This window comes from Gambusia affinis, linkage group LG02, assembly GCF_019740435.1.
Source record: "Gambusia affinis linkage group LG02, SWU_Gaff_1.0, whole genome shotgun sequence".
Classification (NCBI taxonomy): domain Eukaryota; kingdom Metazoa; phylum Chordata; class Actinopteri; order Cyprinodontiformes; family Poeciliidae; genus Gambusia; species Gambusia affinis.
In genome coordinates, this window is record NC_057869.1 from 16723252 (window position 1) to 16741502 (window position 18251).

The window sequence follows — 18251 nt, forward strand, 5'->3', positions numbered from 1 at the left end:
AAAAACTCTGAAACTTATTTTTTGGTCAACTTTAATGCACTTAAAGCAGGAGACAACGTAGAACACACTCACTGTTATGATGAGAATTAGCTCACATTTTTCTTTGCGTTACAATAAATCAAATTTTTTAGGCAAATATGCATGAATAAAAGTATACTTAAAATATATATTTTGAATTTCGTGTTGGATCATTGTCCATGGAGGCAGATCCAGATACGTTTCTGAATGAGAAGGTTTCGCGCTGTGGGATACTTGTCCTCATTGTTGAGGTCGTCTTTCTTCTCGCTGCGTTGTCCAGGTCAGAGGGCAGAGCTGCACAGTATAGTGTATCTGTGATGAAGTGTGGACAGAATAATGTGCTTTTGTGAAGCACACACTGGATTGTGTTACTTCTTGGAGCCAAGTGAGACCTCTTTCTTTCTCTTGTTAAGAACAGCATTTTGGCCAGAAGTTGTATCAGATAACTGTTTTGTAGCGCATTTTTTTTCAAAGATGTAATTTACTCTGGCAATTTTGTTTTATTTCTGTTTTTTGTTTTTCCTTGATATTACAAATAAGATACACAGACTGCAAATCTCGTTGTCTTTGCATACAATATTGACAGAAGACAATTGTTAAATTAAAAACATAAACGTATAAAAAGTACACATGGATCTTTTGATGCACTTCTATTAATTTTTAAAAAAATATTAACACTGCCTACACGACTAAACGCATATTAGAGATTACAATACTCACAAAACTGATAATCATAGAATATTTTTCTTTTAAAACTGTCTCTGTCCTCATGGGTGGCATGAAGCCTGACTGTGAATAAAAGTCCGTCCTTCCAAAGCTCCTCTCTGATGGAATAGAGGCTGCAGCTATGTGCCCGTGTGCTTTTGCTAATTTCTTCACTTGTTACCACCCTGATAGATCAATGTGAATGGTGTTGTGGTCTGGCAGCGAGGATGTAACTGATCTGTGAGCATAGTTTCCACTTTATTCCACTATATTTCTTAAGTAAAACTACAGTGGAAGAGGTAGGCGCAGAATCACATCAAGTTTTTATTTCGTATGTTTTGTAGGCGATGTGCTGAACAAAAGTGTCCAGAACAGTGTCACTGCTTGGCACATAACGTCGTACACTAATTTTTGTAGCTTCAGCATAGTTTATTTTTGTGTGGAGGATTTCAGAGTCTCTACCCGTTTTAAACTTGATTTGTAACTTCAGACTTAGTCCTTATATAACTAGGCTGTAAAACTGTGTCTAAATTGCAACTGAAATAATGCTCAATATTGTTCACATGAAAGAGCTTGTCTGTGTTAGTTTGAATAATGATACAGTTATTAAGTGTGTGATCGGATAGGGTGCTGGTGGCTGAATCACATCAAAACATCAGCTTCCCCCTGTCATGGTAGAAGAGCTGCTCTCCTGCAGGCGCCCAGAATGTGTGTGCCCTGAGGTAAACTTGATCTAGAAAGGGAATTTCAGAGTACGCATTGCTGCTCAATAGGTTCAGCGGGGACTGCTGAGGCCCATGGAGAGTGGTCCTTAAAAGGAAAAACTGGCTCAGAGCCACTGACGTCATCTAAGTAAATCTGCTCCAGTAATGCTGCCATAAAATGAATGCCAGCTACTACATGCACTTTGACCTTGTCAACCACCTCAGTTGGAATACCACTCACCTATTTTGCTCTTTGTGCTTTCTGTGTAGAACATCGTATTTAGGTTTACTCAGACGGAAATAGTTGTTTAAAATAAGCAAGTTAAGTCTTTCTTGTGTTAAAGACGTTTCCGACAACTAGAACACTATTGTTTATCTTGACAATCCTGAAAGAAATTTTAAAAGCAACGCTTATAAAAATCTATTTGAAAAGCTTAATGCTCTAAAAAAAAAAAAAAGACATTCTCAACACACACCATAACAGATTTAGTGAAGCTACGTACCACAAGCTAACCATATCAGAAAAAAGAGGGGAAAAAAAGGAGAAAGTTGAAGGAAAAATCTGGGGAAAAATTTCAATTAGGTAACAGCAAAAGAAAGATGAGGTCATCAAATAGTAGCCAATCTTGTAGCTGTTTACCTGTTAAGCAGTGTTCAAATAACTATGTGGTTTTGTTTGTTTTTGTTCTGTCTTGACATGGAGGCTAATAAACACAAAACACCTTTAAAATTTATAGCTTCTGCTTGGTACAATGAAAACTTTAACTGCATTACATAAACTCTTATATGAGAGTTTATGTTAAGAGTTACATAAACTCCTATATGAGAGTTTATGTAATGAATATACTAAACTCTTATATGAGCCCTTTGTGTGCTTTTCTAGACAAGGGCATGATTTACTTTCCTGTGTTGATGAGTGATGTTTTCAGTTTTCTAGACGTGAAAAGGAACCAGACATATGTCATTTACATGTTTCTCTCTCAGGTGTCCTGCTGCACTCGTTCTACATAACTTGCCTGTTTGCACTGCGGTAATGATAAAAGCTAAAATAATGAGAATTTAAAAATTCACACACCTGCATATCTGCATACAGTCAGAGCTACATTCACACAAATACTACAAACATATAAAACATCATAAACTAACTATAACTTTATATAAGTATTATAAGATAGACCAATTCAGTACAACAGGTATAATAAATACGGCAGATAAACGGCACACAATATTAGCATTCAGTCTTATCTTCAGATGATAATAATTTATGCTCTAATGAACCGACTGTTAAAAACTGATTCACACATCAAAAATTACATTCCAAACTATCCCCCTCTGCAGATTAGATTTGGTTGATTTCACAAATAATCATAATTATTATTAATTAACAATTATAAACAATACAACATTTTGCCATTCGTAGTTAGAGAAATATGCTTTCATTTACAGTGGGAATAATTTTTAAAACAAATGTATACAGGAACCTGCAGCTAGTTTTTATCTTTAATTGTTGAATTAAAATAAAAGAAGGGTGATTATAAGTTTGTATGTGTCCCTTTTTTTAAATCTAATTTTAGTAAAATCGGCCAAAATTAGAAATGGCAGGTCAAACCTCAAAGAATATTGGAAATCGTTCTTGGCCCACCAAACCTTGATTGGTGCACTGCTAATAGAAAGCCGTATATAAGTAGACAATTTTTGGTATTTTTAGTTTCACTGTTCATGGGCATCTTAAATTTACCAACTTCCTTGTGTTGCTTTAAATACATCATCAAATGACTGATCCACCCTTATTGTTTGAAGTCAACACAATGTATCCCTCTTTGCACTGTTGACAATGTGGTAACCTTAATCATTTGTTTTGTACAAGAATTTTAGCTCCATGATCCCTCATTTGGTCTCTAGTGTTTCAAAGCCTTTGAAATGATAGATATGTGCTTCCTCTTCTGTTATTACACAGTTTTTAAGAAGACAAATAAATGAGCTTCCTCCTCATCACACACACAAAAAACAATATGTACTCCATGAATCATTCTATGAGTCAGTTTCTGAAACCACTACAAACACTTCTAGCTTTTAGCTGCAATGAAAGCAGGATATCTGGGCTTCAACAACTTCCTTTCTAAGTGCTGACCAGAGAGGCAGCAGCGATTCTCAGCTTCTTCAGAGTGAAAGAAAACAAAGGCATCCAGTTGCTTCATTTATGGAAACTGTGTATTTTTATGCGGCTTGTGTCTATGAATAATCTTTGTCGCACAACAGCTATACTCCCAGCCACTGCTTGGGTCAAATTTTTGCACGAGATTTTATCAGTGACAGCTGTTCTGTTATCATGGCTAACACAGATCAGAGAGGTTCTTTTGTGCCCCGAAGTTGTCCTAGGTTCAGTGAAAGGCACAGACAGAGCCAAATGTAGGCCTCCAAAAAAATAATATGATGACTTTGTCTGGTTTATTAGTTTGTGGTCTGTTCCAGCACTCTGCAGTTGGGAGCTGCCATCCAACATCCAAATCTCCTTTTTTTCTGTTTGGTTTGGCAAATTAGCAAATACTTTTAAACATTTCATCAAGGGTCTTGGATTTATACTGTCAGCATCATAATTTTTCTATGGCATCTAGGGTTAAATATATAGTGTTAAAAGTACTAATTTTCAACATTTTAAACATACTACTTATTTCTGAAAAAATGAAGTTGAAATATCTAATTGCTGCCATCTTTTTTCTAAACCAGTCACTGGTTTATTATTAAATAAAAAGTAGTCTTTTTATTAACTTTCAGGAACTTTCTCGTTTGATCTTCTGTGATTAGTCAAATATTAGGATCCTAATGTTGTGCAATCTTGCAAACAGGAATAAACATAAACATAACCTGAGGTGTTCCAACATGTTTGATCATGTTGCAAAATCAACTAAGACTAAGGAAATGGGACAATAACAAATAATAAAAACTTAGGTTTAGTAAGTTTTATTAAAGGCAATAATGTTGTAGCAGAAAACAGAACAAATCTCTAAAGTCTTTGTGAGATAGAAAATGTGAGATACCTTGTCTGTATAATAGGTAGAGCAGAACGAATCAGGTTTTTCCTGGTTAATACCAGTTTTCAGGTTGCACATAGTAAATGTGCCTCAAAGCAATGGTTGTTAGTTTAGCCATAAAAATAATGTGAGCTTTTAGTTTTAATACATTCACTGAATTTAGGAAAAAATACAAAAATATTTAAGAGAATCTCTAGCCAATCAATTGCTTCATCTATATCCATTACTCTATTACTACTGATGATCTTTGGAAAATACTTGAGGAACATTATATTTTATTGCTACCCACTAGTGTCCCTGTCTGAGCCATAGAATAAACAATTAGTTTGTACTTAAACTGGATTTACTAAAATTCAAAATACTAATCAAAATCTTAATGACACAACTTACAGCAGAAGAGTTTGTAGTGTGGAGGAAAAAAACAGCAACTTGGCTTACAGAAAATAACAAAAGAAAGATACGAGGGGATAAATGATGGCTATAGGAGCAGAAAAAAAGAGAAGAAAGGCAGCAACAAATGCAAATGGTGGCCTTCACGCTCATCACTATGATTTGTTTTTGTCGTGCCTGTCCGCACGCGGCCTGAACGAGCCAGCAGCCAGCCCTCGGCCTGCTCTGCTCTCATAACTGTCAGGAGATCCTTTATCTGACAGACCTTTATTTACAGCTTTAATTTCCTGAGCTTTATGTGTTCCGCTCACACGCCACGCCGCTGTGACATGGACTCACGCCGCCTGGAATGCACTACACATTTTTGATAGGCAAATGCCCTCTGGGCTATCATTCCATTTATGTTTGAATAGTAAATTGTTCCTATTTTTTATAGTCTAATATTACTGGCAGAGCGACTCTCTGTCTTCAAAGAGGAAGATTTTGTCATTGCAGATTTATAGTCAATTTTTCTGTTGTTGTTCAGTGTTAAAAACTTACTTGCACCTGTTTGCTGGACTGCTAGTGTCTCTCTGTTGTCTACATCTTGTTGTTATCGTTCCTTAGACTGAGACAGGTGGAGGGCTGCTTTGACAGAACCTGTAAATCAATCTAAAACAAAGATTGATCCTGCCGAGCCTGATGGTTGCTGGGTAGTTGGACACAGGCCTCATGTTTGAGAAAGATGATATCAGACAGACTCCTGGCACTTACGCCTGCCAGTTCAAAGAGGCATGAAATAAGCACCAAGCTGTTGTCAATAACAAAGGCGGCATAAGTCAGCTTTCGAGCATCTGCTGGACTTTTAGGGATTATTTGCAAAACTATTTTAAGGAATCTCTAGTACAGAGGAAAGTGTTAGTGCAGAGTCTTCATTGGGATTGTTTGTGATTATGCAATATACACCTTTTTTTCCCAAAACTTCTTTGAAAAATGGTTTTTGCTTTATATTTTCTGTGCGTGATTTGAATTGGTATTCAACAGTTGTTGGATGCCTCAACTTTCATTTTGTAAGAATTTAGAGAATTTTGCTCTTTACTTTATTTGTCCAATGAACCGCATCCAAAGGTCCTCAAAGATCTACTGTAAAAGGTTGCATTCCATAAACATGCGATTCTCAAGGTAATTCATTTGTTGTTGTTTTTTTTTTCTTTTTCAGTGATAAAAAGTGGAATTTTATCACTTTGTCACTGTTAATGTTCATAGTTAGTTACTCTCATGAAAGGGGAATAAATTTGACATTGCTGTCATAATTATGCAGAGGCCAGGATATGTCTTTACAACATGTTAGAAATGTCGAGTTTTGAAATCACATGGTAATTACAGTTTTGCACATTGTGGCCTTAGCTTGTGTGGGCCATTATGGGGTGCACAAAAGTCATTCACAGAATCATTATTGCACCCTCTGAGATAACGGCACAAAAGAACTCCACATGGAAAATTACATTTGAGACCTCTCATCTGCTATTTCATTACCCTGATCTGTCTGATGGGTGAAATGGCTTCTCTTAATTTAAGGAGCTGGATTCCAGCTTGGTGAGTGGTTTATGTAATCTCACAGTAAGTGTAATTTCCTATAATTCCATGTCACACCTACTACTCTGCTTGGCTACCGCATTCAGTTCTCACATTGCGTGCTGTCTTTTACCACCGTATCTTACAAATAAGGCCATTTCTATGGTGTGCAGCCTTCAAAGACAGAAGTATGCAATTATTTTTTAAGCTGCAAGTGTTTCCATGGGTGACATTCATACCTTCCTTTGACAGACGTAATTAGCCTGGAGATTCTGCAGCACTAAGAGACCGTTCCTATTGAAAATCGCTTGGTTATTCACATGTTTAACACTGCAGAAGCATCTTGTTGATCGAGATGCTTCAAATTTAGTTAATTGAGAAGAAAGAATATATGTTGTGGTCAATTTTTGCCTATATTGTGTCTAAGTTTAGACAACAAATCAACAAACATTACCTTACAGGTAAACAAAGCAGCCCCAGTGTCAGCAAACCCCAACAAGCAAGACAACTATGTAACATGTTGATCATATCCATGCAGTTTGTTTTTTTTTAGTTCTTAGTTTATTGCTAGAAATGTGTTTGATACAATCCCATAGCATTAATCGATGAAACCATTAAGACTCAGTCGGTGATCATGCTGTGAGTCATGTTGTGATTCTGGTTATCTGTTGATACTGCATTGAACTGTCATAGTGTTTAGCTTATGTCAAAGCAGACTGCTGACCTATGAGAAAAACAGGAGCAGGAGAACCTGCAGCTTTTATCCTGCTGTTTACAGTTGATAATTTCCATTGATGGAAGGGCAAAAGCCACGCATCAACGGCAACAAAACTTCAAAATGGCTCCTTTTTTAAAATTTCAACAGTAAATTTGAGACATTGGAATTGATTATATCAGTTTAAAACTGTTTTTCAGCAAGTTGGGATTTAAAAGTTGCATTGCTAATAAGGACAGATCTTATTGCACTCATAAAAGTAAACATACAGCGAAGAGAAGCAAAAACTACATGCTCAGTGTAGTGGTTTGGCCATTTTCCTTTACCTAACACCTCTTTCAGAAATATGTGTGTTTTGTTAAGACATTTGTATTAATTTCTAATCCCCCCAAAACCTCTCACATACAATTCACATGCTCCCACAAAGCCATTCAAATCTTTAGGAATGCATTCCAGTGTTTCCATCTTATCTATACAAAAGTAATTGCTATTTTTCAAGATATTCAAGTGAAGCATTCAAGTATTTCAAATTCAAATATGCAATGACTGTTTAAACGTTTAAAAATCCAAGGTGAACATGAGAGTTTAGCTGTATGTCTCTTGCACTTCTTCAATGGACTGGCAGTCTGGAGTGACTCTCCTTACCTGCTTTTTCATTTATTGAAAGTAAAGCTATTCCATGTGAGAATAACAGTACAATACATAAATCTTAATAATGACATAGGATATTAAACTTAGTTTATCCTTAGTTAAGGTGGAAAATCTTTTTCCATAAAGCTTTTCTTAGCTCACAAGACATTTTTTTATATTGGGCTATAGTGCATACAAACTTCTTTTTTTAATTCAGACCTTGCTCTAAAATGGAAGCTGGGTTTGATTAGAAGCTCAGTTCATGATTTTTTATTTTATTTTATTTTTTATTTTTTGATGAAAGGCAGAGATCTAGAAAAAGTCCCTGGCTTTTAGTGGTTGAAATGGGAATGTTTCCCCTCCCTCATCAGTTTGTTAGTTCTGCAGCGTCAGCAGACACCACACAAAAACGGAATTCAGTAAAAGCTCCCTCAGCTCTCTGGGAGGTTTTTTTTCCCCTCAACAGCTTGCTCCCATCCCCCCTGCCCCCTCATCCACTGACATGTTGGAAGAAACATATGCTACTATTCCTGCTTCCTGACAGTTTGCACCGCTTCAGTGGGATCTTGCTTTGGGGGTAAGCAGTTGTCAGGAAAACAGGGAAGATGAAGAACTGAAACTGATACCAGTGCATTGATATCAAATGGACTAAATCTAAGTATTTCTTTAAAGGCAGTAACTGGTTGACAGCCAGAGCAGTAATATTTTGAATGAAGTCTTTCTTATGCATTATATGATTTGTGGTGATAAAATCAGAACATATTGTAATAACATTGTGATATTTTCCTAGATGTTAATAGCTAAATCATTCAGTTTCTGCACTCCATATGTTTAACTGAGCTCACAGCCCAATATGCAATCTTACATGTTGCATGTTTAGCTGAAAAAATAGATGAGAAGGCTAAATAACATTTCAGTTTGCATAGTCCGTATGAAGTGGAAACAAATATAGCGTAGTAAAGACGGCTACATTGATTTGGAAATTGCACTGGTAACAAGTGTGGATGATGCAGCCAGTAATCCCTTGAGAGCGATTGGTCAATTAGTACTAAATTAATTCATTAATCCCTTAGAATTTGTAACCTGGAGTAGGTTTAGAAAACTTGCCTTCTAGGAAATAACATTTTTCTTCATTTATGCCAAAGGCCTGTATTTTTGAAAAGTTCGTACCATTTATTTATTCATACATAATCCAATCTGGTTTAAAGCAATGGTTTCTGGAGTGAAACTCTGGGACCCACTCTGAAATACACATAGCATGGTTCCCATATGCTTTTAAAACGATGATGGTGGATTGAATCTGGTTTATTTAAATCATGCCAATTCAGAGAAAATATCATCTGAGGTTGAAGAGGGGCTGCAGAATCCCACAGAGCTGCTCTGCACAGGCTGTCAAGACTCTGTCTGGCATTGACACCATCTGGGCCTGCAGTCTTGTTTCAGTTTAGTCTTTCCAGCTGCCTCTTCACCTGACAGACAAGTGGAAGAGGGAGGGAAAGGGAGCAGCAGCAGCATCTCCTGACTGGACTGAAGACAAAATTGTAGAATCAGAAGAACCTATGACTGAAGTGGACATAAAACATTGGAGGTGTGCCACTGCCAGGAAAGCTGTGGGTGAAAGAAGAGGAGGGCTGTGTAATTTTATTGATTCTACAATATTTATCAATTTTTTTCTCTCAAAGTATAGATGTTTCATCCTCGAGTATTGATACATTAAATCCTACTTTGAGTATTATGTCAAATACACATGACATGAATTAAATGACAGCTATCACATGACATTTTTTACCCAGTTTCACATGTACATTAAAAATGACATGTAATGAAACAAGCAGTTACAATTAATCAAGTAATGAAATGAAATGGATAAATTACATTATCTAATATAAGTGAATAAGACAAAAACGGTTCTTTTCCTGCGTAGCCAAATATGTATGTATGTGTATATATATATATATATATATATACATATATATATATATATATATATATATATATATATATATATATATATATATATATATATATATATACATAGCTCGTATCGTGAGATTAGTGTATTGCTACAGCTCTAAAGCAGGGTAGAGCTGTAGGGGGGCGGATGAGGATCATGAGCTTGTTGCTGAACTGAACCCATTGAAGAATGTGTTCAGCTCATTGACTCTGTCCAGACCTACATCCATCTGATCCTCTTCCTACCCGAAGCCTGTGATATTCTTCACGTCTTTCTGCCAAAAGGCAACTACAGCATCATTTAATTTCATGATTTGTGGAGGACACGGGTAAGAAAACCCAAAGAGTTAAAGGGGCTGGGAGGGGGGGGGGTTGAAGTATTTGAATGTCAGGATGTCTTAAAAAGTTCAAGAAAAATCTAAAAATATGAGTTTGGGATTGTTTTCAGACAAATATTAGTCATTATTTGATAAAATGAGTTTAATGGTTGCTTGAAATCTGTTTAATTTATTTATTAGCAATGTATTTACTCACTGTAATCAATAGTATTCTCTACCATTGTTGTTTAGGATCATAGCTCTAAGATTAAATTAAAAAAAAGAAAAATGGGGGGATTGAGAAATAAAGAATAAAGGTGTGCTTTAAAACTTTAAACTGTTTGAAGTTAAAATATCAAAGTTTCTAATAAATATGGAATGATAAAAACCCCCACTTAAAATAAATCATACTTTCAGGGTTTCCCAACCCTGGTCCTCAAGGCACACTGGCCTGCATGTTTTAGGTATTTCCTTGCTTCAGTCCAGCTGATTTCAATTGATGACTGATTAACAGGCGTTTGTTGAACTGCAATCAGTTGAATCAGGCACATTAAAGCAGGGGAATCTTTAAAACATGTAGGACAGTGTTCCTTGAGGACCAGGGTTGGGAAACACTGGACAAATCATGAGATATACATCTCTCTGCTGCTTATACAATTCTAATCTCACATTTTTAGTTGAACTTTTGACTCATTTACTAAAGGTCAAAGAAAGTCCAGGAATGTACCAAATGTTGATTTTTGATATTTATATTAAATGAGGAAAATCAAATTTATCACAAAATGGTATTGCTTTGAGGATCTGCCGGTTTACATAATTAATAACATATTAAAACCTCTTCTTTTGGTGTTCTAAATAGTTCCTTGGTGTACAAGGAAAGCTGCTTTCGGGTATACTTGATTTCTGCCCGTCATCACACTCTTTATCTATGATTACTCTATAGCGACTGCAAGTACATGTTAAAATCCCCCAAAAATCTAAATCTTCTTTTTCTAGTCGAATCACCGATTGTCTGTCCGTACTTGATTTTTCCAGAAACTAACACTAGCTAGTACTGTGCACTGTTCCAAACAGAGCTCCTCTGCTGTACTTTGTTTAATGATGTCTTGGTTTCTGTGTTGGTTTGGGAATTCCAGGTCTCTCCCTAGTCTGCTCCAGGCTTCAGCTTGGAGAACCCAACCGCCAAGATTGATCCGAGCAGCTGGAGTGGCAGCGAGAGCCCTGCCGAGGACATGGAACGGATGAGCGACTCGGCGGACAAGCCTGTGGACAACGATGCCGAAGGGGTCTGGAGTCCTGACATAGAGCAGAGCTTCCAGGAAGCCCTGGCCATCTATCCTCCATGTGGTCGCAGGAAGATCATCCTGTCAGATGAAGGAAAGATGTATGGTAAGTACGGATGTGTGCGACTTTAAAACTAAGCTTCAGTGCATCTGTTTTTCTCTATTATAAGAAAAATGGGCTTTGTGTTTTGGACAGTTTTTTCTTTCCTTTTTGGGAATCTAGTTGAGAATATCAACATGACAATCTTCTCCATCTGAAGCTAGAGGCAAAAACATGATAAGCTTACCATCAAGAGTGAATCGGCTCCATCAGACGGGCACGAAATCTGCTGGTTATCGCTATGAAAGGTTTTAAATCATTTTTGTCCTAGGAATTAATTAAAACATTTCTTGATTTTTTTGTTTGTTTTGTTTTTCAGCTTGTTTCTAGGTCATAGGAAAGATTATACACTTACAGTATACATTCAACCACATTTGTGTTCCTCTTAAGACATAGTGTCTATATCTATATCCAAAAGGCCAGCATTGGTATTTTCCAATAATTGTTCTCAGATCCTTAGCTGTGCTTTTCAATAAAATATGGTGCAGTGGTGACCATACAGCAAAACTACATGGTTCACATGAGTGCACATTTATGAGTAAAGCAACATGAACTATTAGCCAGAAGCAGATGGTACCACGGCTGCCACCAGCTGTACCCCTCTCTCTTTGCTTCACCCTCCACTCCCCCTTTCCCGTTCCTGGCTGGGTGATGTCATGGAAAGAGGGAATATTTCTTTTTGTGGTGTTGGACTGTCTCTCAGTGTGAAGTGAAAGCAGAAAATCCCGCTGAGCATTAGCTTGCAGCTGTCATGCGACCCCTCTGGCCAAACAAAATGTAAATTTCACGAGTTACATTGAGACCTCTCAGTGGCCACTACAAAGATGTAAGCTCAGACAACACCTCCCTCCCTACAGTCCTTTCCTCCAGCTTCTCCAGCCCAAACAGAGTGTAGCTGTCCATAAACCCGGCTTTCTGCAGGTTAATTTTATTTTAGTTACAAATAAACAATCCTAAAAAGAGGGCATGTTTCTGCTTAATACTAGTAAAAAAAAAAAAAAAATCATATAACAATATTCACATACCCTTTCTGACATAATTGCGACCCGTCAACTTAAATAATCCAATTTAAATTGCATACATAATTATACCCTGCCAGATGTGTCTCTTTTTGTTTCAGAAAACATTTGTGTTTTGAGACAAGCTGAAAGACATTTTTTTATTTGTGGTTCATGCTGAGGAGACATCTGCATCATTGTTTGGAGGTTTGTCCTACCAGATGTGCTCTGGATCTAGTTACAGATGTCCCGCCAGTAGCAGTGGCCTCAGGCTGTGTCCCTTTCTTATAGCACAAGGACTATAAGAGGCACCAGTACAGTGTTTTGTTATTTTTTTGTTTGTTTTTTTTAGACATTGATGGGTGAGGAGACAGAAGTGCAAAAGGAAAATGGCAAAAATAATACCTAGGTAAAAGAAATGGGGATGTTTTTGAGCACTTATTTTGTTATTGATGATGCCATTGTACTCTGTCTCTGTAAATCAAAATTTGGTGGTAATGTGTTGCAAACTACTGGATGCTTGTCATTCAGCTTTGCAACTATCGCTGCGTTTCTGCAGCAGCCTTATAACAGAAAATATAACCTACTCCCAACCTCCATCAAATAGATATCCGTCCACTGTTATAACAAAACAATCTGTTTTGTGTGAGGAGAGTTGTTAAAAGAATCCAGTATGTGCTCAAAATTGTGGACAATTTGTCATTGAGCCCTTTAGATTGTGGAAAGAAGGCTGTAAAACATGACAGCGCTGCTGCTGACAGTTCTGAATCAGAGTGCTCCATTAAATTACCTTTTTAAAAATGTCAGTGAAATTAGAGTTATTATGAGTTTGGACATTTTGTTCCACATTCTTGTTCTCTTAAATCACTGAGTGACTGTTTTGGCTTGACTTCTTTTTCCTTGTTTGATTTAGTTGACAGCAGACCTTTGGTAACACTTTCTAAAAATGGCCCTGATTTCATGTTCTGCCCACAGAGATGAAGTTGAACATTGGGCTGCATTTATAAGAATAAATCAAACCTCTGCAGAGTTGTTTTAAGGTAAACTTGTATCACCAGTTGCTGCATACTGTAGCTACCTGACTAAAATAAAGCCAATAACTTTTTTTATTCCTTTTGGAAAGACAAATTCAACAGTTTGTAATTATACCTGTTTGCCAAAAGACGGTGATACATGGAAATATTTTGACTAATTTCACTGTGATTTGGGTGCCATTGAAGACTCCACTGAATTTAACTTTCATTCTAATATGGTTGTCTTTAACATAAAACGACAAAGAATTTTTCCAATTGTGATCCAAGCTCCGGTTGCAGCCCTGAAAACACACCCAGTGCCAAAGAAAACCTCTCATGGCATCTGAAGTAAATGGTGGCAAAAAGAAGACAGGTATTTTGTAGTTTAGAGACTCTGGGGATGGCATAGTGTTCCATACACAGAGCTCATCACAAGAGCTGCCCTGAGTGCCCTTAAGCCCTTTGTTATCCTGGGGTAGAGTGCAGTTAATTAGCAACAGTCACTATAGCAACCGTGTTGCAGTACAAAACAATTTCTAATTTCTGCTTCTTAGCCTATTGTGGTGTTTACCTGAAGGGCTTTGAATGTGCCGAGACCAGTGTTGGCTGGCACTGCGCCTTTTGTCTGGGGCTAATTGTGCTGGAAGACACTACATCTGCATTTACTGCTTCACTAGTGCCGCAGTTTACTTAGGAGAATATGCTTTTAAAAAAAAAAAAAAGTAATTCAAAATGGACGATACCACCGCCTAGCCGAAGGCCCAAGATGCGACACTTGCATAATTTACCTGCTGTGCGCGGCTGCATTCATTTATCCTAGAAATAGAGTTGATAAGTGACACAACACGCTTCACTCAAATTGTATGTTTATTCATTGGGCTATGTATTTGCTCTACCCAGCAAGCTAAATATCATTGTCAAATATCTACCAGTTACTGTCGAGCAGAAGTAAACCAGATTTTCTGCCATCTGTAGACAAATATGCTAATACTTCAACATATTTATTAACATTAGTCCCATTTGTTAGTGCATTTCTGGTATGGACATTTAGGAGAGATCAACAGTTTATAATAGTCATGATATTACATCTAATGTTTTCTAATAAAAAGTTACAGGACAGTAATCAAACCATTCGTTTCAAGTCTTCCTTTAAAATTGACTCAATATGTTAAGGACCCAAATCAAAATGTTATGCAGTTTGACGATCTGATCTTATGCCTCCATCCAGATGTCTTTTGATGTAAAGCTTTTCCTATCATCATTCTGCTGTTTGCTCTGCCATCTCATCAGAGGTCCAGCTCAGACCCCTCCTGTGGGAACTAAGTGGCACTTGGTTTGCAGAGATGCCAAGGATGAGTTAGATATAATGAGCAGACCTGGCTTGCCCCTGATGGCCCAGTGCTGTGCTCCTCTGGGGCTCGTCTCATCGGGCCAAGCATGCTCCGAGACGGAGCGAGCGGACCTGATCCCCCCTGCTGGGCAGATAATGAGGAATTCTGGGATCAGCTCAGGCTCCCCGAGTCACCTGCATTCACTCAGAATAGAGTGTGAGGAACTTCATTGCAGGAAAGGCATCACACACCTCTAGAATAATCCCTCGTTTGCTCGCCTGCTATTGTCAGTAAGGAACTACCGTGTTTTCACACACCATGATGGTGAAAAAGCACCAATTATTTTATGGGTTGTTTCTTAAAAGAAGTAACTTTTGAAAGTGTAAATGGAATTAATAAAACTATGGGAAGTTATTTATTCGGTCAGTATGGAGTCATGAACGAATAATTTTATGTCACCTCAAACTCGGCTCTCACTTCTTGGTAATGAATAGTCATGTGATAACAGAAATGTAAATTTGAATAACTTTATAAAAATGTTATAAATTTTTTTTAATTTTATAATAATCACCATTGTTTTAATGTTGTAGTAAAACAACATAACCATAAATGTCCTAGTAGTCTCTCTAAACATCAAAACTAATTCTCTACAAGTAAAGTTTTATGAAGTAACAAGAGGGAAAATGGACGAACTACAATTTAACAAATTTAACATAAATGATTCCAGAAGTCTGGTTTTGTCCTTTTTCGACCCAATCTTGCTAGAAAATGTAATACGAGCAATGTACTTGGAATAATTTGAAATTGATGTTTTAAAAAATAAGTCCACATTTATCCCTCCGTCATTTAAAAGTAACAGTGTAACATCTTGGCATAGGTGTCAGAACATGGTGCATGCAGTCAAATGTAGAATATGTTGTTCGCTGTTCCTCACCAGTTTACATCACTGCATTTATATTCTTGATATGCAACTGGTTTTAGGGTAGTTAAAACAGAACAATAGCACATGATCTTGATTTATCCCTTCTAGATGTTTATACAAAGAAATGGCACAGTACCTCCCATCTACATGGCTTTGTCTCCACACAAATCTTTATGGATGCAATTTCTATTTTAACTTATAATTTTGTCTCCCTGCAGGTTTCTGGTTTTACTGTATTTTCAAAGTATGCATTTAAAAGTCTCAACAAACAGATCCTTTTGGGTTCATTGATGACTGGCTTCCTCCCTTTGTAGATGTGTCTGTAGTGAATGGTTAGTTAGCAGGCTGTGGCTCCATGCCTGTATGAATCAGGAGTACTCGGGGTGTGTCCCTGCTCTCTGAGGTCTGTGTGAGGCCCTCTGAGCCAGGCTTCTGGTTTCAGATTGCATGTTCCCAATTGGCTGCTTTTGTTTGACAAAAACACAGTCAGACTCCAGTTTCTTAAAGACGCAGTGTCACTTTTGATGCTCTATTTACAAAAACTTTTCTTTTTTTTTTTTTTTTTTTTTACTGATTGCACAATATCCCCCAAATAAAATACTTATATTCTGATGAGACAGTGTAAAATTGATGGTACAATTTTGTGCAATCAAAATATGAATGGAATTTTAATGTTACTGCTTTGCTCTCACAAGAACATGGGGACAACACTCAAGCGCTGACACAGGCTGTCATCTCTTTCTGTGCTGGTGTGGAGAAAGGTCTTTAAACACCAAACTGCACCCTGGAAACAAAGAAGGTCTGTAGCAGTCACTGTAAGATGATCATGGCAGTGCTGTTTTATGATCTAATGCTGAAACCGTATCCTTTTCTAAATCAAGTCAAAGTCAAAATGAGACTTATTATCTTTCAGCTCATACAGCAAAGAGCGCACCACAAAAAAAAAAAAACTAAACAAAATGACTTTAAAAAACACATCCAGATTAAACCTACTGAATATAGACTAAAGCTTTTGCTATAGATAACAAAATCAGAATCATTCTGAAAGAGAAAAAAGCAATAGAAAGGAAAATTATTATTTCACACAGAAAATTGGAATTCTAATTTTAGGGGGGTATGTATTTTACATTTCATCCTGCTGTAAATTCGACCAGAAGAATTAAAAGGATAAAAATGTAATGTATTTTTCATTTTATTTCGGCCCTCTAATTTGCTTCTGTATCTATGAAGAGGCCAATTTGTAAATAGACTTTAACTGAATTAGACCTTAAAAGCAAGCCCCCATTTATGTTCATAATTACAAAACAACGTGTAGGACATGAAAACCCGTCATGACCACTAAAGTTTGACTTTTCATTTATACATATTGGTCGCAGCCAGCATGTCTTTCTTTGTGCTCAGATGCTGAATTGATCCTGAGAGATTGAAAATATTGATTCGGCTCAGTGTCTTACTTTGTTGTGGAGAAGAAGGCCAGGGCACCTTCCTGACTGTTAGCACCGTGTTCACACGTTGGACCTGCCACAGTGCCAGTTCCTCAGGAGACTCATAATTACAGCAGTCCTTTCAGATTAGTCCCATGGCCAGCCCAACTGTGGCCATATATTTCATCCTCTTTGCCTCTCCTAAGAGGCAGACCTCAACACAGTGACCATGGCAGCCTCTACAGTAATGTATGTGATGATAAACGCAGCGGCTCCTAATTGATAGAGTGATTCAGACAAGGCCTTGCTGTGCAAATTGGTCCCCTGTGAGTATATTGCATAGAGTTGGGACCGTAGCAGGTTTCAGCTCCAGCCTTGTTTGAGAGGCACAGAGCCAGGAGAGCGGAAATAGAATGGGCTTGGACCCGCTGAGTGATAAAGAGGCTGTCTTTACGTCTGTGTACAGGCACAGTTCAGCAGAGGTTGGCTGCTGTAATCCCCTCAGTGTCTCCAGGAAGGCTCAGGTTAGTGACCTGCTGCTTTGTGATGTCTTGTAAGATTTCCAGAGAACGCCTCACCTTTAATCACCCACTGCTCAGCTAACACATTAGCTCAACCGCTCCTGACCCAGCCTCTGCAATAAAGCCTTTTATCTAGCTCAATAAGGTCATTTGAAGTTAAGTATTGATTTCTTTTGCTCTTCAGAGAAAAATGGATTTTTAAAGAGCTGTTAATTACACTTGCTCACTGCGTTATATGGAGAACTTAATTTCTCTGACTGTATTTTGTAATCCTGGCTGAAACTCAGACGTATGTCAAATGAAACATTTGTGTGCAGAAGCTGGTTGTGGGTCAGAATGAGGAAAATTTAACCTTATAAAGAACAATTCAACAAAACAATGCCTTTAAATTCTGATTTTACTTACAAGTGAACAATAGGTCAACACTGTCGATGCAAAATCGCAATGACAGAAGGTTCCTGTTATGCATTATTTGGTAATGGATCATTATTAAAGGTCATGCATTTAAGTTCTCAATGCCAGTAATGTGTAGATGAAATTTCACTATCCTTGATGTTGACACTTATAATTTAATTACTTGAAGGAAAAGTTTCCTAAAACTGGCGAGATCATTTTCTTTGTGAAAACAATCAGTCTGACTT

The 18251-nt window shown here is 37.3% G+C and overlaps 1 protein-coding gene across 8 annotated transcripts in view; it reads left to right on the forward strand.

Moving 5' to 3' along the window:
* tead1b (TEA domain family member 1b) overlaps positions 1-18251 on the forward strand; it is a 48823-nt gene that overhangs the window by 3050 nt on the left and 27522 nt on the right. For 7 of the 8 annotated variants that reach the window (XM_044144716.1, XM_044144733.1, XM_044144743.1 and 4 more), the window contains exon 3: positions 11155-11407. In XM_044144716.1, the coding sequence (XP_044000651.1) occupies positions 11251-11407 (157 nt within the window). In that variant the 5' untranslated portion in view covers positions 11155-11250. Of the gene's footprint in view, positions 1-11139; positions 11408-18251 lie in introns of all 8 variants that reach the window. The other variant, XM_044144725.1, reaches the window with a different exon arrangement.